The following is a 20,550-nucleotide window of genomic DNA, read 5'->3' as shown; positions in this document are numbered from 1 at the left end:
ACGTGGCACTTGGATAACAGACAACATTTTTTGCAGTCTGCAATGTTAATAACGGGTTTTATTTCGCTTACCATGCTAGACGAAAAGAAAATAAAAAAAACACTTTTTTATTTCAATTATTGTATAAGAACAATAAACTAAAATGTACTACAAGTAAAATGGATATAAAAGACTTAGGTAAAATTTAAATAAACTTCGATAATGGCAGAGATTAGTATTAATTTTCGTGTATTATTTCCTTTTCGTGTATTTAGTATTAATTAATAATTGTTTATAATATGATTAAAATATGTTTTCAAATTTACCGCACAAAGCCTCAATGACATTTATTTTGTCTTTGACGAATTGCTTCTGTCAAAAATGTTTCGTTGCGTGCATTCATAATTGAAATTATTTTTTTAATAATAATTATAAGATTATTTAATTTTACCTGTTGTAGCTTTATTATCATAAAACACGTTAATATGAATATATACATAATTTTCAACATAATATAAAATAACAAAACTAAATTAATATACTTTTTTATATAAAACGGAACGTAAAGAGAACATCGCTTCGCATCAGCTGTTGAATAAAAAAAATAACGGGAAATCGACGATGGAGATTGGTCACACCGACGGCCACATCAAATCTGGGGGTCTAGCGTGTGACCCTGTTATTTCTATCCTGCAATAAAATAGCTGTGTAATCCTAGATAAGTTTTGCATTGTTCAATTAGTGATACAAAAGTTGTAGTGTAATTTATGTGTAAAATATGGAACGTGCAACTGGAACAGAAGTGTACGGGTGTGGCTCGCCCCATTCTACGGACATAACGCTAAATATACAAACGACAACGGGTGGCAATTTCTCTATCAGTCTGAACGGTAAAAACACAGTTGAGCATCTCAAAAAGCTTGTTTCGAAGAAACTCAAAGTATCAAAGGATCGAATATGTCTTCTGCATCGGGAAAGGTAAGTACGGAGGCGTCAGACGCCAAGCTTCTATTGTTAAACATAGCTATCGCGGAAATAAGTTGCGTCGATTTGATGACGCATCGCGTCCTCTGACATGATTATTGATAAACGATTTCGTCCACAGACAACTGAGAGATGGAACTTTAGAAGAAAATGGTTTACTAGATGGATCTCGGATAATTTTGCTGCCGAGCGTCGAAACGGGCCTTCTGGTGAGTACGTCACGCAATTTCGAAACTCCATCAATGCTTCATGATTATCACGTGTTTCCCAATTATGTTAAGCTAATCAATAAGATATTATCTTTGTGATGCATTTGTTTTTTCGTTTTTTAGAGTCAAAGACCCGAAAACTCCGTGATGCAAGCATTGGAATCCTTAAATGATACCCAAGTAAATGATTTCTTGAGTGGTAAATCACCTCTAAATTTGACCATGCGACTTGGAGACCACATGATGTTAATTCAGTTACAACTGTCAACTCTTAACTCAAGTTCATCTGGTAGCACTAGAACCATCCGAACTTCCACTCCTACAAAGAGTTCATCTATAAGAACAAAATGTGACTCTAGGGATGTTCAAAGTACTCAAACGGCCCAAAAGTCTTCACATTCCGAAGAACCTACACTAAATAGTGAGAAGCCTAAATCAGAAAACCCTGCAAGTATTTTACAGAAGCAAGACCTCGATATGTTACAGAATGCTTTTGAATTATATCGTACTATGGCAGAAGAAAAATTTGCAGAAAAACCTGCACAAAGTAAAAATAAAGAAGATCAGATGGACACCTCAAACTGCACATTATCAGATCTGTCCGATACATCTTTAGAGAGTGAACAGTCCCCTATAAAATCTTTATCAAATCTTGTCTCTAGTCCTATAGATGCAACTGCTGAAAATAGAGATGCCGCTATAGCAAATACAGTAAAAAGTAGTTTAATAGATTTATTATCTTGTAATAAATTGACCGCAGAGGCTGTGCCCTCTACAAGCAATATGAGTGAGAAACTGTGTCCTTCAACTTCACACACCCCAGACAGTTCAATTAGTGATGATAGTGATAATTTCACAGATCAAAGTTCATTTTTAGCAGAGAGTACCATAGATGAGTACCCAATGGAAAATTTGTTTAATAGTGCAGTAGATAAAGGTCTGTTTGATGAACAGGATGAGTCTATGATGGATAGAGAAATATCAAACCTGGCGACAACCAGTCATGGCACACAGGAATCATCTGCTACTTTACCTCCCTTCCAAAGTTTAAATGAACCATTAAAGAATAAACGTTTTCAGTATTTACTACATAAAACATCAAAATTTAAACATCCTATCAGTCACAATAAACAGAAAGCATTCTTACAGTCTGTTAATAAACATAAGAAAAAGATTCAACCAACATCAACACAAAATCATAGTGAAGCCAATCCACAACCATCTACCTCTAGGACAGAACCTTTTATGAGTGCTAAGAAACCTGTTCAAGCTCAAGAAGAGACTGCAACGCCATCTACATCAAAACAATCATTTAAAGCACCAGATGCTCCTAAAAAACCCCAACGGTCTTCCCCAACACCCCCCATAGACACTAAAGCCCTTATAGAGGCTTCTAAGAATTTAACACAGAAGCTTAAAAAGTTGTCAAAGGAAGTTTTAACCAATAAAATTGATCTCAGAACAGCTGAAGAGTCTGTGCGCTCCAAGATTGGTCCCGGAGCTGTGATAGAGTCCATGAAACACCATGGCAAGGGAATATATTCTGGGACCTTCTCGGGAACACTAAATCCGGCTTTACAAGACAGGTAAGAGTTATGTAAATTTTTTTTTTGTAAGAATGCTTCTATTTACTTGTTTAGGTTCAATTTTTAAAATGTATCAAAGAGAACACTGTCACTATTATATTTTCTTTCTGTATTTTGTTACATTTCCTAATTTTTAACTACATGTTTTACATTCAGACTGATATGGGCCAGTGACACATAATAAGACTATAAAAGTGATGTTTATGCATTTGATTCCCACTTTGTTCCCTAAGTATATATACCTATATAATTATAAAAAAAATATTTAAAAGTGAGGGCACTTTTGTACTTTTGTAAAAATTGGCCGGCACATGGGAAATAGAGTATCTTAACACTACATTCCCTCTGTCTACACTGCTACATGCAGGATAGTGTGAACCTCTTTAATTTACTTGTCTAAAAATCCATTTTTAAAATTTGTCATAGAAAATACTGTTACTATAGCTACTCTCATACCATAGTTACATTTGCCACTTGTTATTTTATATATATTTTTTATGTTATTATATGTCTTTACATGATTATATGCAATAATTTCTAGAATGCATTTCTAAGATCGTGTTTGTAGGATAATTTCAAGTTTGATTTGGAAGGGAGAGAAACTCAGACATTGACTTCACTTTTGCTTATTTTTTGCACCAGGTCTCAGATGACATAAATGAACCATTGGTAGATTATTATGAAAATATTGATATTAATAAAAGCATACAACCTCTTATTTTAACAAAAATTATTTGACTTTGGCTGCAAGTGTTAATACATATTTTAAAGGGGCCTTCTCTTGTTCTCTCTGTGTGTTGCCTTTTCTTAGGTTGCTAGTCCCAGGCACTATTTTAAAATCTTTTTACATAGCCCACATGGTGATTCTATGTAAGAGTTTTGGTGTTCTGAAAAAATGTGAAAGTTTATTCAGTTCCCTTATTATTATTATTTTTATTAATTACTATGGATATATAGTCCATACTTCTTACTCTTTGTAAATTCTTAGCTATTTGAACATATATTTTTATATGATATATAATATAGAAATAGAACTAGACATAATCATCTCTAGGCTTCTAACTATAATTAATAACTATTATAATTATATTATCTTAAATTATTTATATACACACAATACTTTATTTATTATTTTTACAATAATTCATCTTAAAATTGAGATTCTTTTGAAAAAGTTAGTGTCAAAAAAGAAGCTTCAAATATACTTTAGCTCTAGCATCTATTTTTTATTATTACCAGAGAACAAATTAATTAGAATTTGTTTCATCAACATTTAAACAATTTTGTCTTGGCTCAAAGAATTATTTAAGTACTTACATCTTAACTTTAGAGATTAGAATTAGTGTTTTTAAGAGCTGAAATAATTATAACATTACAAATGTTTTCAATAACCAGCATTTTTAGACTGTTCTATCATTTTATTGTTCTTTTTACATGATATAACAAAAAGTTAGATAAGTGAACAATATTATTAACATGGATTATTATTATCTGATACAAAGTCACTATCTCCTATATTTTGTTTAAACTATCATTAAAGTATAGAATATTATGAACTATAAAGTTTTATATGTTGGGGCACAGTGCGGCGTTGAGTTCCGCCACTCAATATGCGTAACACTCAACTCGTCCGGAATTTGGCGGAAAATAGGGAACGGAGTGTCTTAAGCTGGTTCCTCTGCTTATCCTGTTGCGAAAAAAAATCTTGTATATCAATAAAGAAGTAGTAGTATTTGGAAAAAAGTGGATAAAGCAATTTCGTTCTGAAAAAATAAATGTTATATTTTGTACGTACTTTTGTACTTCTATTATATTTTGTTCCGTGTGACGTTTTATTCTAAGGTGTGTACGATAACGTTAAATTAGTAATGACAGGGGCGCATCACTATTCACTATTAAATGTATAGTAAAGTCTTAAAATTACTATTTTTAGTAATCAATGTTTATGAATATTTACAACTTTCAACTTTCTTTTCTTTTTGAGATGTTGTAGGAATTGCATATTTTATATTATTTTCATAAATTTTTAAAGTTATGATGTCATAATATGGATCTTAACCTGTCGCCATTGTTATCTGACAGTTAAATTCTCTGTGTCATAATAATAATACCTTTTTTTATATCTTCTGTTTTAAATTGATATGGTCGAACAACGATTAATATTAAAATATGTGTTTATTTAACAACTGCCTATTTTGTAAAGACAAAAAAACACATAATTGGTTTCTTTATAAAATATTTTTTTACAGTTATTGCATATGTTTAATATTTGCTATCAGTTTTCACGGTAAATGCGGAAAAACGTATACTGCTTAGAATTTAACTGATTTGCTGTAGGTTATTAATGTTTGGTTTCATTGCAAACTTTTGATAGAAGCTTCTTGTTCCTTATTGCATAGCAGAGCAGAGGCAGAGGAAACCTGGCGTTAAGACTCCGTTCCTTACACAACACAATGTTTGAGACGTTGCCTTTTAATAGACTGAAGTTCACGCCGCGCTTCACTATCAGAAAGGGAAAATGGACATAATTAAAAGTAATCATTCTCCCGATTAGGATCCATTGCGTTTACTATCTGATGAGATATACATAGACTAATTAGTATTGCGTATGAAAGTTCAGCTCTTACAAAAATCAAAATACCTAATATCTTCTCAAAAATGTCGTTAACTACGACTTTTATTTATGCTTTCCTTTAAACTCTTATTATTCCATTATTAGAAATAGGTACCTATGTGTATAATGCAGTCCGTTTGATGTGAACAACATTCATTGAAACATATCATCTTCGGTTTATAAACAATTTATTATCTACTGATTTTTTAAATTTTATATAAAGCTGTTAAAACATGGTTGTAGTTTTTCTATATATATATATTTCTAAATGTTATATATGATTGTTTTTTACATTTTGCAGATACGGACGACCAAAAAGGGATATATCGACAATAATCCACATATTGAACGATTTGCTGTGCGCCGCGCCGCCCATCGCTTTATCACAGGTAAATATTCTATATTTATACGTGCACAAACTTTACACAGGTGTTTTAGGTCTCTGGTTAATGACCTACTTTAATAATGATTAATGAGAAATAAAATAATAACTTCACGAGTATGTTAAACACGTTTTAATTGTGATCTAGATTAAATTAATTAAATACTTAGTATATTTTTTTTGTAATAATCACACATGCATTCAACAAAATAACGCAAACGCAGCATAATAATATATATGCAAACTTTTCACTACAAGAAAAACTTGTCAAAACCTGCCTTCCGTTTTTGCGAGTCTTAATTGGAAATATATAGCATAAATCATTTAATAACTGTTATAAAAAGATAAATTAATTTCATTAATATCGTCATTGCTACTGAGATTTGAGATTTCGTTTAAATAAAATACACAAAAAGAATCTATCGCAAATGCAGAATACTTTGAAAAAAATCGAGAAGCTAACTAATGGATAATTGCATAAAATAGATAATTGAATGAAACTAATGGAGAGATGAGTTTTTTATTGATTTAGGTTTATTTATCCTCACGAATCTACTCATTGTTTCACTAAAATGAACTACCTAATGTTTACAAATTTAAAAATTAAATCATTCTCCAATGTGAATCAAGTCTACAGGAATCACGCTCCCATTGTACCACAACGTGTCAATAATACATATAAAAAATAAATTATTACAAATAATGTTATATCACTTTCAGAAAGAGACCAAACACTCATGTTCAACAGTGACCCTAGAAGAGACGCCCAAGTGTCCCACATGTCAGCCGTGTTCATATGGTCAGTGCAACGGACACACCAGCAAGCAAACCTGCGAGAAGTCATGCACATGTCGACTTAACCCACCCACCGACTGCAAGAAATGCAACATGGCAAAGACCCTCGCATTGGAGAACTCCAAAACTAAATGCAAGCTTGAACAACTAAGACTTGTGATGCAACAGAAGAAACAGAAACGTGAAGCTCGTAAATTAAAAACGTTACCGTATACGACTCCTCCTAAATCGTTGTCACCGGACCAAGCGGCTATACAGGAGGAAATAGAAACTGTTGCTTAACACCAAATCATTACACGTTGCTAGTGCGCTTCAATAATAATCAAAATAAAAATTATTATTAATAATTACTTGATAACATTTCGTTTTGCTCTTATTATTTTTTTCTTTTTTTGTATGCTTAATTGCCTATTAATTGATACATTGCTTGTTATTGACAAGTAGTTTTTACTATGCATTGTGTAATGGCGAACTGAGTTCTCTAAACCCTGTGAAGTTGATAATATTGTCCCAATAAATGTATAATCACCATTTGCAATATAACAAAATGTCATTGCATTATTTACAAATTTAGCGCACTAGCAACGGTCTCTTTGTACTATCGTTCTGAAGGCAAGTACGATATAATCTAAATAAATCACCATATTTAATAGTTTTGGAAATTAGATGTAAATTTTAAGTGCTATTACGCATGTACAAATGAAAATAAATTAGCTAAATCCTAGCTGTAGTGTAACATAGGGACAGGGCGATGCGATGAGGATATATGGAAGAATGAATGTAATATAATTGTCTATAACTAATATACGGACGGATAAGGGACGTTACGGAGCCCTGCAACTGTAACAAAAAGTATTCGTAACGAAATCTGATATAAAAGGTTCGTGTAATTTTGGAATATGGGCGCTTATTATTAAATGAGACATGTTATAGAAGTATTATTACTTAGAACATTCGTTGTTCGTAAAATAAACAACAGATATAACATACAGCGTAACAGTACGGGTGTCACCCTTACAACAATGTAAAAAATTACCAACTCATTGTGTAATATAGCCGAAAGTACTCGAAACTGAAGCTTCACGCTGAATCCCGCACACAGCAGGGTAGGCAGATGGAACCTAGTGTGACACTCCTTTCCTCACTTTCTGCCGAATTCCGGAGGCATTGCGTGTTGAGTGGCAGTACTCAACGCCGCGTTTTGTCTCGACACCAGAACGAAGAAATAGAAATATTAATTAAATAAATATTTCATCTCCTCGAGTGGGGATCGAACCCACAACCAGTTGGTTTGTGCCTCTGCGCTACGACTGGCCTGAAACTCAAGGATAATCTTAAATTATATCTCAAACGATACCGATGTAGTATTCTTAGTTCCGAAATGTTACATCCGTGACGTCTCTGTTCTTCAATTGCCTATGTTTCAATGGCTATATGATTTTTAACATTTTGTGTATTCTTTTTTTATTTATATTGAAAACGAGTGAAATTGTTTTCTAATTATTTACAAATATAACAGTTTAAAACTGATCGTTTCAATTTTTGTGTGATACAGTTACTTAGGCTGTTAGATTCGTTCTTCCGTGTATGGCCGTTAGTGTGGTAGCACGGCTATTGGTCGGGAAATGATTTTTTTTGTTGTTATATTTTAGATTATATTTTATTTTATTGGGGCAGTCGACTTTTAGACACGTGTTTAGTTAATTTTGGAGATCGCTGTTGATGTACATTTTTGAAATTAGTTTAACGTTATTTGTCACGGATGTGGGGTCCACTTCCGTTCATTTTTCTGACACGATTTTGACTCCCATGTTTCTTTAGGAAATAATTGGCACTGTTATCTTTAGTTTTGTTTATTTTCCATTTCAAAAAAAATGTTGTTTGAATAAATGTTTTCCTCATTATACCTATTTTTTTAGTTTCTTTTGGTTCTAACGACCCGATTAACACGAAATGCAATATTCTAACAATCCTATGAGAATATATTATATTAGCGTTTACAAGCTTTGTACATAAGTAATTGATAGTGGAAATAGAGTTGCTTTTTATCTTATTTGTGGATAGAAATGTACTAATGTTTATGGATGTTTAATCAATAGAAGTTGGGGGTAAAATGCCTTTGATTCAAATTATTTGGATATAACTTTGATATAAACTCGGCTACGCCAAAATTTCATCAGGAACTAAACTTACAATAGATGAAATTAATTAAATTTATTAAAATACTAAATAATATTTTTGTTATACAAGATATATTTTTATGAAATATAACAAATATTACTGACTGATTTAATTTTGGCATAATTGGAATTATATCTACATAAACTTGTTGACCTTCATTTTTCGCCGATGTACGAAGTGTGAGATAATTAAAGAAGACTATTTGTTAAATCAGGCAAAATATTTGTTAGAAATAGTTTGAAGATTGTTATATTAATTTTTGTTATTATAGGAAGAGATCTGATCGCTGATGGAGCGAAACTGTTTTTTTTAAACAAAAGTTTAGGTTGTAATGATAATTCCTACTACGCAATAGGAAACCCCTTCCATGAAAATATATAACACTATATTGTAAAATTATTTCATACAAATAGCATTAACATAAGAGTTTTTTATTTACCAGATCTCTTCCCAAAATAATGGAAGTGTAAACCATTTGTAGCGAAAGGTAATGACTTAGTCTTCCGTAAAGTTTCATTTAGCAGAACAAATCCAACCTTGGCGTGGGACCAAGAGACAGGATAACAAGTTCGAAGCAGGATTGTTAAAGCAATAAATGTTTCCTTACATTGCCGTTGAGTAACGCAAAGTGCCTATTGATGTGTAGTAGAATATACAAATAAGTGTTGTGCCATGTGTATTATTACTTATTAGATTCATTTTTAACGTTTATAATGTGGCACCTTCTTGCTTTGGTTCAACTATTGTTTAACAGTTGTCTAGAGTATCGAGATCTCAACCTTTGTATATATTTATTAAAGCCGATAATAAAATGTTTGCTTTCGTTACCATATTTCCCTACATTATTTATGAAATCTGTGTTTTTTGGATATAACGGCTATAAGTTCACAGGGTTGCAAAAAAATTGTAATTGTTTTTGTCCTTGTATTTTGCATGTCTAGTGAGGAGAATAAAGTTGAATACAGAAACCGACTTGTTTATTCACCTTGTTTGTAAGATATCCCTACTGAATTCTGATCTGGCTGGTGGATTGTGACTTTCCTATTTGAGTTATTATTTAAAAAAATTAAAAGGAATATAACAATGAGACAAATTAACGAAATTCTTTGGCTTAATGCCATGAAACTTTATTATTTGATATTTTACAAATTCGAATCAATATAAAAGAAACCTATGTATTTAACTGCGCTTAGCGTAAACTATAAAATTAACTGAAATGCTCACACTAAGCATGTATCGAATAGGTTACAGAAATTAAAAAATAAATGGCTTCAGAGTACAATAACACTCAAAAATTAAAAATATATATCTTAAACTTCTTAAAAGTATTTTCATTAATTGTAGACAGTATTAGATGATTAGATTTAAAGGAATTGTATGGGAGGAATAATAAAAATAGCGTTTTTCTACAAAACATTTAATTTTGGACATGTCTAAGGTAAACTGTATAACTATTTATTGAACAAATCAACAAAGATATTTGAAACAATTGTATTAAAATTTCACTTAAAACTAACGATATGAACTGGAATATATCACCTGTACTATCAGTGTTTTAAATTAACCAATACAACTTAAATATAACTTAAGCTTGTAAAAAAGCAATTTTTAAAAATTATAATCTGTGTGATCCAAGAGAACTGTTGTGGAGAGCATTGTCTTACAATTGTACGTTATAATAATTACTAGACAATAGACATCGAACATCTGAAGGTTTTTGAGTACACTGCGGTCTGCGAGTCGTGGCCGCCCTGAAGTTGCACTGCTCATTTAGTAAGAAAATTAATCAAAAGTAAAAAAAATCTTAAAATTAAATATGCATAGCGTTCTACAGCTAACTTAAGGGCGGCCACGACTTATAGAACGTACGACTTAACAGTAGAAAAATTTAATAGAAATAGTGAAATAATCGAAAGTAGCATCAATACAAACCAATGTCATTAATACATAAAAATTATATGAGAACAAATAGTCTCGGCAGAAATGTAGCGTTGTGTTTAATAGGATTTTAAAGAAAAGTCTGTACTTCACGTAAATTATTATTTATTATATAAATTTCATCTCATATAAATAGCACATAACCCACACAACTGCGTTCAACGAAATGATTGAAACACTGAGAATAAAAGAAAATGAAATTCGATGCGCACTCCACACTTGACATTTTCAGTCATTTCGTTGAACGTGACACTTAAATTTAAGACGAAAACTCTTAATTTGACTACATACGCCTAAACTCCTTGAAGTCTCATTCAATTCTATTTAACTACGTAAGTATAAGTTCAGATGAGTGCAATACGAATAATGCTCGTCAGAACGAATAATGTAAAACTCACTTTGACAAGCACTCTTTATTTGAATTCTTATTCATATAAGATATTAGTAATTTTGTCACAAGAGCTTATAATTTAGAGCTAAATCAAAAACAAACCAGTGACAAATCAGTTATGAAGACACCAACAATAAAAAAAACACCACATATACCTCACAACTGTGCTAATACAGTGTAAAATATACATTTATAATAAAGGCTGTAGTCAAATGGAGCGGCAGTCTTAGAATAAGAGAGTGCTCATGCCACCCATCTCGGCTTGTTCTTTAACAAATATTTCAAAGTACTGGTAAATGATGGTGACGGCTAATAAAATACCAGTTCCCGAGCCTATAGCTCCTAAGAAATCTGCTAAAACAGACAGAGCTCCGATACAGAGACCTCCAAAGGCAGCTGCCGTTGGTATGTAACGGTTGAGCTCGTGGATCATTGAGTTGTCTCTGTGTCCACGCATCACCATTTGTTGTTCTTTCAGCTGTTTCGCTACCTGAGATTGAGATGTATGAATGAATAATTTTTTTTATATATTACATTGTGAGACTTTGTCTGTGTTAAGACAACAAGAACTATAAAAAAAAGTCAAATATGAATCAATCATTAACCTTTTATTATTAGCTTCACGCGTTATCCCATATCATATGCATAAGAGAATTCTTGTGAAACACACATTATTATCCAACTTCCACCTAAAATTTCAGACATCAATAATCCAGATAACAATCTGGTGCTCAACACCACGCTTTCCCTTTATAGAATAGGGAAATGAACATTACTAATTCACTAATCACAATCATTAAGTTTACACTCAGACATTGTACTGCACCACAATGGACTTAATTGTGTTGAAATTAATTTACTGAATAAACTTTATACAAAAAACTTGAAATAAAAAATAAAATACTCACATCCTTAGCCGACGATCCTGACACATCGATCCAAGTCTTGGAGAAGAAAGCACATGAGCCCAACATGAATATAATATAGAGGACAGCGTGCACGGGGTCATGGGCTATATGGGCTAGGGATTCGGGTGGGCTGAAGTAGTAGCATAGTCCACCGACTGGATAAGCACGAGCGGGACCACCACCGCCAACGTCTGCCCATACACCGAGGAGATTTACTAAGAAATTGCCACTGAATTTTACTGCTAACATCTGCAAAAAAGTGGTTTAATTTTTATTTTGTATAAATTACTTAAATATTTTCAGGATTTATAATGTAGATACTTTATCAATTTTATTTTAAAGATTTTATATAGAAAATACAAATATTAAAAAAGGAATGTTCCTTTTTATTAAATATGAATTCTATAGACACAAAAAAAAAAATTCAAAAGCTAGCTTAGTAATGTTTTGTTTAAAAGGGAATTTTAAACATATAATAAGATTAAAATTTTTCAAAAGTGTTATACTCCATTCTTACCTGAGAAATAACATAAAGATTGGAGACCAACGCAGATTGTAGAATGATAGGTATATTTGAAGTGTAGAACAATTTGATTGGGTATGATGAGTATTGACCGCGGTAACGGGCGGACTTGATGGGTAGATCCACTCTGAAGCCCTGCAAATAAATAATGATTAATATATTATAATTTCATATAATTATTTTACTATACTTTTATAGAAAAAAATTCCAGATGATATACATATTATTCTTTATTGTAATGTATCTTCTAAATATTATTTTCCCTTGTAAATGAATAAATTCAAAATAAAATTTATTGTATTAAAATTGACAATCTCGTAAAGATCATCTGACTGTATTGTGACGGTTTTGAGTTTGATATCATGCAATTAAATTAATTATTTTTATTTCCTTGTTCTGATAACTAGCACTAGCGCGACTTTAGATTGTCTTCAGGCTAAGATTAAAAAAAAAGAAAGCACATCTCACCTGGAAGTATATAACAATAGCAAAGACTAGAACAGTGGCCAGAAGGTTCATCAAGTTGGGCAGGTTCTGCCTGTAGAAAGCCTCTCGCAGGGCGCGTACTTTATCAGGTCGGGTCGCGAGGAGGTGGAACAGTGCTATCACTGCACCTTCGAATTCTGTGCCGCGACCTTATTGAAAGAAACACTTTGTTTAATAGTTTTATTAAATCAATATTATGACTCATAGTATGACTTTTTCTCATTATAAATGTCAAGTATGTTATGAGTATACTTGATGTTTCAATATATTCTCTTAAATAAAAATCTATTCTTACGTATCTCTTTTTTATCTACACTTTTAAAAATTTGTTAATAAATATACTGAAATTTTTGAAAAATTTATTTCAGCTATTTTAGTATAAACAATAGTTGAAAAAAAAAGGTCTCTTACATATGAGCATATCAAGTGAAATAATTGCAAGCATTTGTTTTTTTTTTCTATTATCAAAGTAATTTTGGGATTTTCTTTAGTGATGATGGTGTTGTATCTTTATCAGTTTGAGAAATTTTCCTTGTTTAAATTGTAGCCGACTATATTTCCTATGGGTACCTTGTTATTTTAGTTGCTTTTTGGTGCTACCGATGGTATTCTATTTATTTACTTACCAGTGTTAACGGTAGCAGGAGAGAATGCTTTCCAGACAATTGTTTCACAAATGTTCGTAGCGATGAAGAGAGAAATACCAGATCCAAGACCATAACCTAAAAAAAATTTTTTCTTCAATATAATTACAGTTAGATTCCAAAAAACCAATAAGTCTGTGACATATATAATATAAATATTCATATGTCAATTAATCTCTAAGTACTTCTATTAAAAATAAGCAAATTAACTAATACCATTAAAAATATAATTACCTTTTTGTAGAAGCTCATCAAGCAACAGGACAATCAAACCAGCGACAAACAGCTGAATAATAATAAGCAGACATACTCCAGCACCGATTTCACTTGGTTCTCCATACATTCCAGTCATAACATATACAATAGCTTGACCCACTGTTATCACCATGCCAAATACTGTTGACAAAAGAATAATAGATGTTTTTAGCTTCAAACTATAAATTATACACATTAGAGTAGGTAGCGAGAATGTAATGCCTGGGGACACTGTTTATCTCTTACCACCCTAATTTTGGATGTTGAATTGTGGAACTCAGTGCCTCAATGACATGACTTTAAAGAGTAAAGAGCAATTACATAACTTAATAATTAATAACATGCCTTAACTTTATTTTGCATATATTAACAATTCAAAGCATCTTATTTAAAGAACAATTTAGATGAGTTTGGATATTGGCTCAATGCCTAAATCATAAATATGAAAAAAATTGGCAAATTGCCTTTAAATATTTGACTAAAAAAATATTTTTCTATCATTATATATAGTAATACAATCAGTTTTATTTAAATTTGTTTGTATTATGAACTTAACAAATAAATTTAAAAAATGTAATATTTTGAGTAGCTTAATAGTCTTACCACAGTGCAATATTTTTATCCATGAGCGCAAATTGAGCACAAAACTATGATATTTACAGCCAGATAGCTGATGAATTGAATATGCGCAACAATGGCCTCAAGGTACTTTCTTAAATGAATACTAACAGTAAACTTACATTTTTGAGCTCCGTTAAACAATGCCCTATCCTTTGGAGTGTCACCAACTTCAATAATCTTAGCACCGGCAAGCAATTGCATGATGAGACCTGAGGTTACAATCGGAGAAATACCAAGTTCCATGAGGGTTCCTCTATTCGAAGCCAGGATCACTCGGATCCAGTAGAAAGGATCTGCACTGTCTGATGACATTATACCGAACAGTGGAATCTAAAATGTTTAAAAAATATTAACTATCTCTTTATAATTTATAAATAGCATATAATATTATAAATATTTATATTACATTATTGAGTTTATTGGGGTAATAATTGATTTTATTTAGATATTAAAATATCTAAATAAAATCATAAATACTTGAAACTTTATTAATTTACTTTGGTCTACTTTCACTAGATAAGAACAAAAAATATTATGAAATACTTCTAACGCATTGTATATTTGTTCGATAATTATATTTATAACAAGTAGCAAGATATATTTAGCATATGGATAGGTTATAAATTACATTTGATTGTGTGGCACAAATATTGCTTACCTGGCAGCATACTAAGAAAATAAATAACGTAATTGCTGTCCATAATACTTTTTCTCTGAATTGGATCTGAAAAATAAGAAATGTAATTTATATTTATGTAATTTTAATACAACAATTAATGTACAGTTATTCTTGAAAGGAATTCATACAACTATAGGTTAGTGATACTTTCACTTATGTTGTAGCATTTTTTATAATTACTTTGCGAAATCTTGTCACAAATTAATACAGAAATGTTCCAATAAGAAATTGATGTAAAGACAAACGATAACTACTGTTACTTCCGAAACTCACCTTTCTCTCCGGTTTCGCTATCTCCGGTAATATACTGCAAAATGGTTTTATAACTTCAAGGAATTTTACTGAAATAGAAAATAAAGGGATTATTTTACACGTTTATTACAATATGCAATAATTTAACAAAAAATATTCGGGTAAATGGAGAATACGTGTCTATTATTACATATATTCACTAATTTAAAGGATTAATATAAAAGATACTCACTTCCCATTTTGATTTACTGTGATTTTACTATCCTAACTAAAATATCAACCGATTTATTCGAATGAAACCATTCAACTTTTGTTCAATAATAAGACTCCAACTGCACTTTTACAAAAATGAACCTGCGCAACGCCACCAACGAGCAATTCTCAAATGACACGTCCACAACGTCACGTCACGTGACCTGTGATGTTGGCGTGGAATATGTTGCCATAATGTAAATCTTCTTTAACATTGAAATATTTTTCTTTTTGTAATAATATCACTTTATGCTGAAAGTAAAAAATATTTTACATTATTTTAAGACACCGTTTATATTATAATTATTACCTATAACCACATTAAAATAGAATTTTAAATGAAGCAAGCCTCAAGTATACCAATATTTTTTATGATATGATAATTATATATTATTATAATAATACGATACATATAATCATAATGTATAAATAAGCATTTAAAATATTTCACTTGAACTTTATTCTAAATATATTTGTTTCCAAACATAGATGAATACTAATTTAAGGGAAATTATTAAAATAATCAGACCCCGAGACATACATATAGATTTTCATAAAAAACTAATATATTTGTTGCTTTTTAAGGAGTTTTTAAAAAATACATTAAGGGTAACTTATTTTGTTAATTTTATTATCATTCCTGATTTCATAGCCGTCACTTTTACAATGTTATGTCAAATGTTTTGTAGACAAAACCATGTGAATTTTGACATATAATTTGGAATAATATTGTATTATTTATTTCTCTTCTGATTTATATATTTCATATTTAAAATGCAGCAAGCTCATCGTTCCGGTACCTTAAAGCAAAGTAATAAAGTTCATAAATCCCGCCATCGATCAAAACGCGGTATTTCAGCTGCTGTTAAAGGTCAGGTTATATTAATATTTTAATATTTTATTAGTATTTTTTGTACTAACTTTATATTTTAAATGATATTACAGGCAAAGTAAATATAAAAGAAGTCGTTCGTCGCAATCGCCACATACTAAAGAAAGATGAACGGCGTCACCAAGCTTTACAAATACGTAAAAACAAACGAGACGAAGTTTTGTCTAAGAAAAGAGCTATTGGACGGAATCGAAATCCTCCTTTCTTAGTTTGCGTTGTACCTTTGAATGCCCAACTTGATGTTCAGTCAGCATTAGTTATTCTTAAAACATGTTCAGAAGGAGCCACTGTGAGTCACTCACCAAATGGTATTTTACATCTAGCGTAAGTATTTTTTTATTTTCTTTAAGTATATTATGTATATACTTGTAGTTTTATTTGTGATTTATTTAAAAAAAAAGCCTTATTTATTTTCAGCTTACCAAACTTTAAGCAACGGTTTTCATTTGTATGCCCAGAAATAAATGATGAATTTGGTTTACTTGATGCCTTGAAAATTGCTGATACAGTATTGTTTGTCAGCTCAGCTTTAGATGACCCAGTGGATGAGTGGGGAGAAAAAGCTTTGGCTCTTTCAATGGCACAAAGCATGCCAACTCCTGTTGTTGTAGCTATGGACATAGAAGGAGTTCATCCTAAAAAAAGAACAACTGAAAAACAAAATGTGCAGAAACTCATTTCTAAATGGTTACCAGAAGAAAAAATAATGCAACTAGACAAAAGTTCTGATGGTTTAAATGTGTTACGTCGTATTGGTAACCAGAAAAGAAATATTTTACACCATAGAGAAAAAAGACCTTACATGCTTGCTGAAAACATTGAGTATATGCCAAATGCTGATGATGATAGTGGTGTATTAAAAATTAGTGGCTACCTGAGAGGAATGCCTTTAAATGTAAATGGTTTAGTTCATATAAGTGGTTTAGGTGATTTCCAAATGATTAGGATAGATGGTCCAGAAGATCCACACCCTTTAAATATAGGGAAAGAAAATGTGAAATCAGATGCTATGGATGCAGAATTAACAAAAGTTTCTGTATTACATGTCGCAGATCCTTCTAAACAAGAGTCTCTTCAATCAGAAAATATCCCTGACCCAATGGATGCTGAACAAACCTGGCCTACTGATGAAGAAATCAAAGAGGCAAACATTGAGACCAAGAAAAGGGTTAAAAAGGTTCCTAAAGGTTGGTCTGACTATCAAGCGGCATGGATTGTAGAATCTGATGCTGAAAACTCTGAAGGATCTGATAATGACAATGGTGATAATGATGAAAATGATGATAATGAAGAATTTATGTCATGTGAAGATGACAGTTCAGATCAAGAAGCAAATAAAGACAATGATTTTGAATCTGTGGCAGAGTCGGAAGTTGGTCCTACAGATGAAAAATATAATGATACTGTTGATGCATTTGAAGAACATGAAATGCTTAAGAAACTAGCAGCGGCTAAAGAAGATCAGCAGTTCCCAGATGAGGTTGACACTCCTCAAGATATCCCAGCGAGGGAGCGATTTGTGAGATATAGAGGCTTAGAATCATTTAGAACATCTCCATGGGATCCTAAAGAAAATTTACCAGAGGAGTATGCAAGGATATTTCAATTTGAAAATTATGAAAGGACCAGGAGGAGAGTGTTTAAAGAACTTGAAGAGAGTCTTGAATATATGGTAAGCTTCACACATGGTAGGCTGACAGAATCAGGAAACCTAGTGTTAACACATTCTGTTCCCATTAAGACATTTTGTTCCTCACTTACTGTTAAATTCTCTAGGCATTGCATGTTCAGAGGCGGAACTCAACTCTTGGCTCATTACCAGAGCAAAGAAATAAAAATATTAAATATATTTCTTTTAAGTGGCAAATGAACTTACAACCTGTTGTGTTTGATTATGCCCCTGCACCACAACTGGCCTCTTAAAATTTTTAAAAATGGTCCTCATAAAGTGCAGGTTCAGTTTTACTGTTTATATTTTTATAACATTCTCAATATTATACTTTAATCTTGACAAGTGAATAACACAAAAAAAATTAAAATATATATTTTATTTAATGTTTAAATAAATTGTTATTTCCCTCATAAATATTATTTATTTCCAGTATGGATACTATATAACAATCCATGTGAAAGGAGTCCGTCAAGATTTATGGAAAGTGTATAGGACTTCAAATCCTAACACACCAATTTCTGTGTTTGGTCTTTTACCACATGAACACAAGATGTCGTTGATGAATGTTGTTTTGAAGAGGACGGGTGCTACAGATGAACCAATAAAAAGCAAGGAAAGATTGATATTCCAAGTAGGATATCGGAGATTTATTGTCAATCCTATCTTTAGCCAACACACTAATGGTACTAAGCATAAGGTAATTTGAAATTGTTATTAAGTTTATACACATTATTGAGGCCAGTTGTGACACAGGAGCACAAAGTGCGACCGTAGACCCAACTGGTTGTGGGTTTGATCCCCACTTGAGGAGATGGAATATTTATTTGTTTCCATTTCTTCGCTCTGGTGTCAAGGCAAAATCAGGGCGTGGGCTAGTTCCGTCTCTCTCCGAAAATGGGGAATGGAGTGTTTTAACACTAAGTTCCCTCTGCCTACCCTACTTTGTGCAGGATACAGTGTGAAGCTGATTTAATATTTTTTTACTTTATACCAGTTTCTAGCATTAGCAACAAGCAATATTTGGAAGATAATAATATATTTATGCTAAGTTCCTTTTGCCTATCCTCTTATATGTTGGATACATCATAAAGCTAAAAAGAGACACTTAATAGTACAAAAAAACAAAACAAGGCAAAACTAGTTTTTGTATCAAATTCCAGTCGTATCGCTAATTTGTGATTTCTTCCAGACAACCCTTTGTAAATTGATGATTTTAATAATTTATATTACGTTTTGTTTCAGTATGAAAGGTTCTTCCAGCCGGCCTCAACTTGTGTGGCAACATTTTTTGCCCCCATACAATTCAGTCTGTCTACTGTTCTATGTTTTAAAGTAAGTAAATATAAAATAAAAATATCTCTCAAATTACTTAACTCTTTTAAAATGTCTGCATCACATTTAAAATCAAAACTATTAATTTTTTTGCTTGCCTGTATGCCATATTAGTATAATATTTTTGCTGTTCCTTTTTTTTTCCTAGAGGAAATGAATTAAATCATTGCTCTTAGTGGGAATAGAAACAACAATGCGATAGTCTCATATTCGAAATTCTATTAATTTTTTTTTACATTCCATATAAACTTGCTATAATTGATATGGACAACTATTGTTATATATATTACAGGAAAAGAAAAATACGAAATTACAATTAGTAGCATCAGGTGTGCTACTGTCGTGTAATCCCGATAGATTAGTTGTTAAGAGAATAGTGCTCTCTGGTCACCCTTATAAGGTAATTGTATTTATTTTATTAGGCTTACTGGTTATCCTGTTGAAAGTTGATTTTCATAGCGCATATTAATTTATAGTGACACATTACTATTTTTATATTTATAAATATATTTTTTCTTACAGGTTCATGAAAAATCAGCAGTGATAAGATTTATGTTCTTTAATAGAGATGATGTAGTATATTTCAAACCTTGCAAACTAAGAACGAAGTATGGACGAACTGGGCATATCAAAGAACCCTTAGGTGAGTAGCAATTTAGTACCTTTTTTTAGCTTTATTAATGGAACACCCATCTTATATATTATGTTTTTTTTTTTAATTGTAAAGGTACTCACGGTCACATGAAGTGTGCGTTTGACGGTCAACTTAAATCTCAAGACACTGTCCTCCTAAATCTTTATAAGCGAATATTTCCGAAATGGACTTACGAAGATTGTATTGTTACTGATAGAAATGAAAGCGAAGTCATGATGGAATAAATATATATGTTTCAATAAAATCAATAATACAAAATGTGTTTCATTTTACTAATGACTACCAAGCAGCCTGCTTGTGGCTTCAGCCGTTAGAACTCC

At 31.6% G+C, this 20,550-nt stretch overlaps 4 protein-coding genes across 4 annotated transcripts in view; 3 read left to right on the top strand and 1 right to left on the bottom strand.

Annotated features, from left to right (window-relative positions):
- The window catches only part of ko (Stork-head domain-containing protein knockout), a 375,904-nt gene that overhangs the window by 151,545 nt on the left and 203,809 nt on the right, over positions 1-20,550 (top strand). The gene's annotated exons all lie outside the window — the stretch shown is intronic.
- On the top strand, positions 579-9,698 carry stx (ubiquitin-like domain-containing protein stuxnet). Its single transcript, XM_085195806.1, has 5 exons — positions 579-957; positions 1,085-1,172; positions 1,296-2,758; positions 5,674-5,761; positions 6,475-9,698. Exons 1-5 carry the CDS (start codon positions 758-760, stop codon positions 6,829-6,831), a joined length of 2,196 nt encoding a protein of 731 aa, XP_085051932.1. The 5' UTR covers positions 579-757; the 3' UTR covers positions 6,832-9,698.
- Sec61alpha (SEC61 translocon subunit alpha) lies at positions 10,757-15,833 on the bottom strand. Its single transcript, XM_085195809.1, has 10 exons — positions 15,660-15,833; positions 15,449-15,516; positions 15,155-15,220; positions 14,616-14,826; positions 13,855-14,016; positions 13,603-13,698; positions 12,959-13,125; positions 12,485-12,625; positions 11,968-12,216; positions 10,757-11,549 (listed from the first exon to the last, which is right to left on the bottom strand). Exons 1-10 carry the CDS (start codon positions 15,664-15,666, stop codon positions 11,286-11,288), a joined length of 1,431 nt encoding a protein of 476 aa, XP_085051935.1. The 5' UTR covers positions 15,667-15,833; the 3' UTR covers positions 10,757-11,285.
- On the top strand, positions 16,332-20,488 carry Tsr1 (Tsr1 ribosome assembly factor). The gene is made up of 8 exons (XM_085195804.1): positions 16,332-16,550; positions 16,625-16,895; positions 16,989-18,243; positions 18,674-18,940; positions 19,486-19,575; positions 19,868-19,975; positions 20,098-20,218; positions 20,303-20,488. The coding sequence occupies exons 1-8, from the start codon at positions 16,454-16,456 to the stop codon at positions 20,452-20,454; spliced, it is 2,361 nt and encodes a 786-aa protein (XP_085051930.1). The 5' UTR covers positions 16,332-16,453; the 3' UTR covers positions 20,455-20,488.

The sequence above is a fragment of the Heliconius melpomene genome, chromosome 13 (assembly GCF_056956725.1).
Source record: "Heliconius melpomene rosina isolate 202511_hmr_F chromosome 13, ASM5695672v1, whole genome shotgun sequence".
NCBI classification, from domain to species: Eukaryota; Metazoa; Arthropoda; class Insecta; order Lepidoptera; family Nymphalidae; genus Heliconius; species Heliconius melpomene.
The sequence above is the reverse complement of the archived record's forward strand: the minus strand, read 5'-3'. Positions and strand labels throughout refer to the sequence as shown.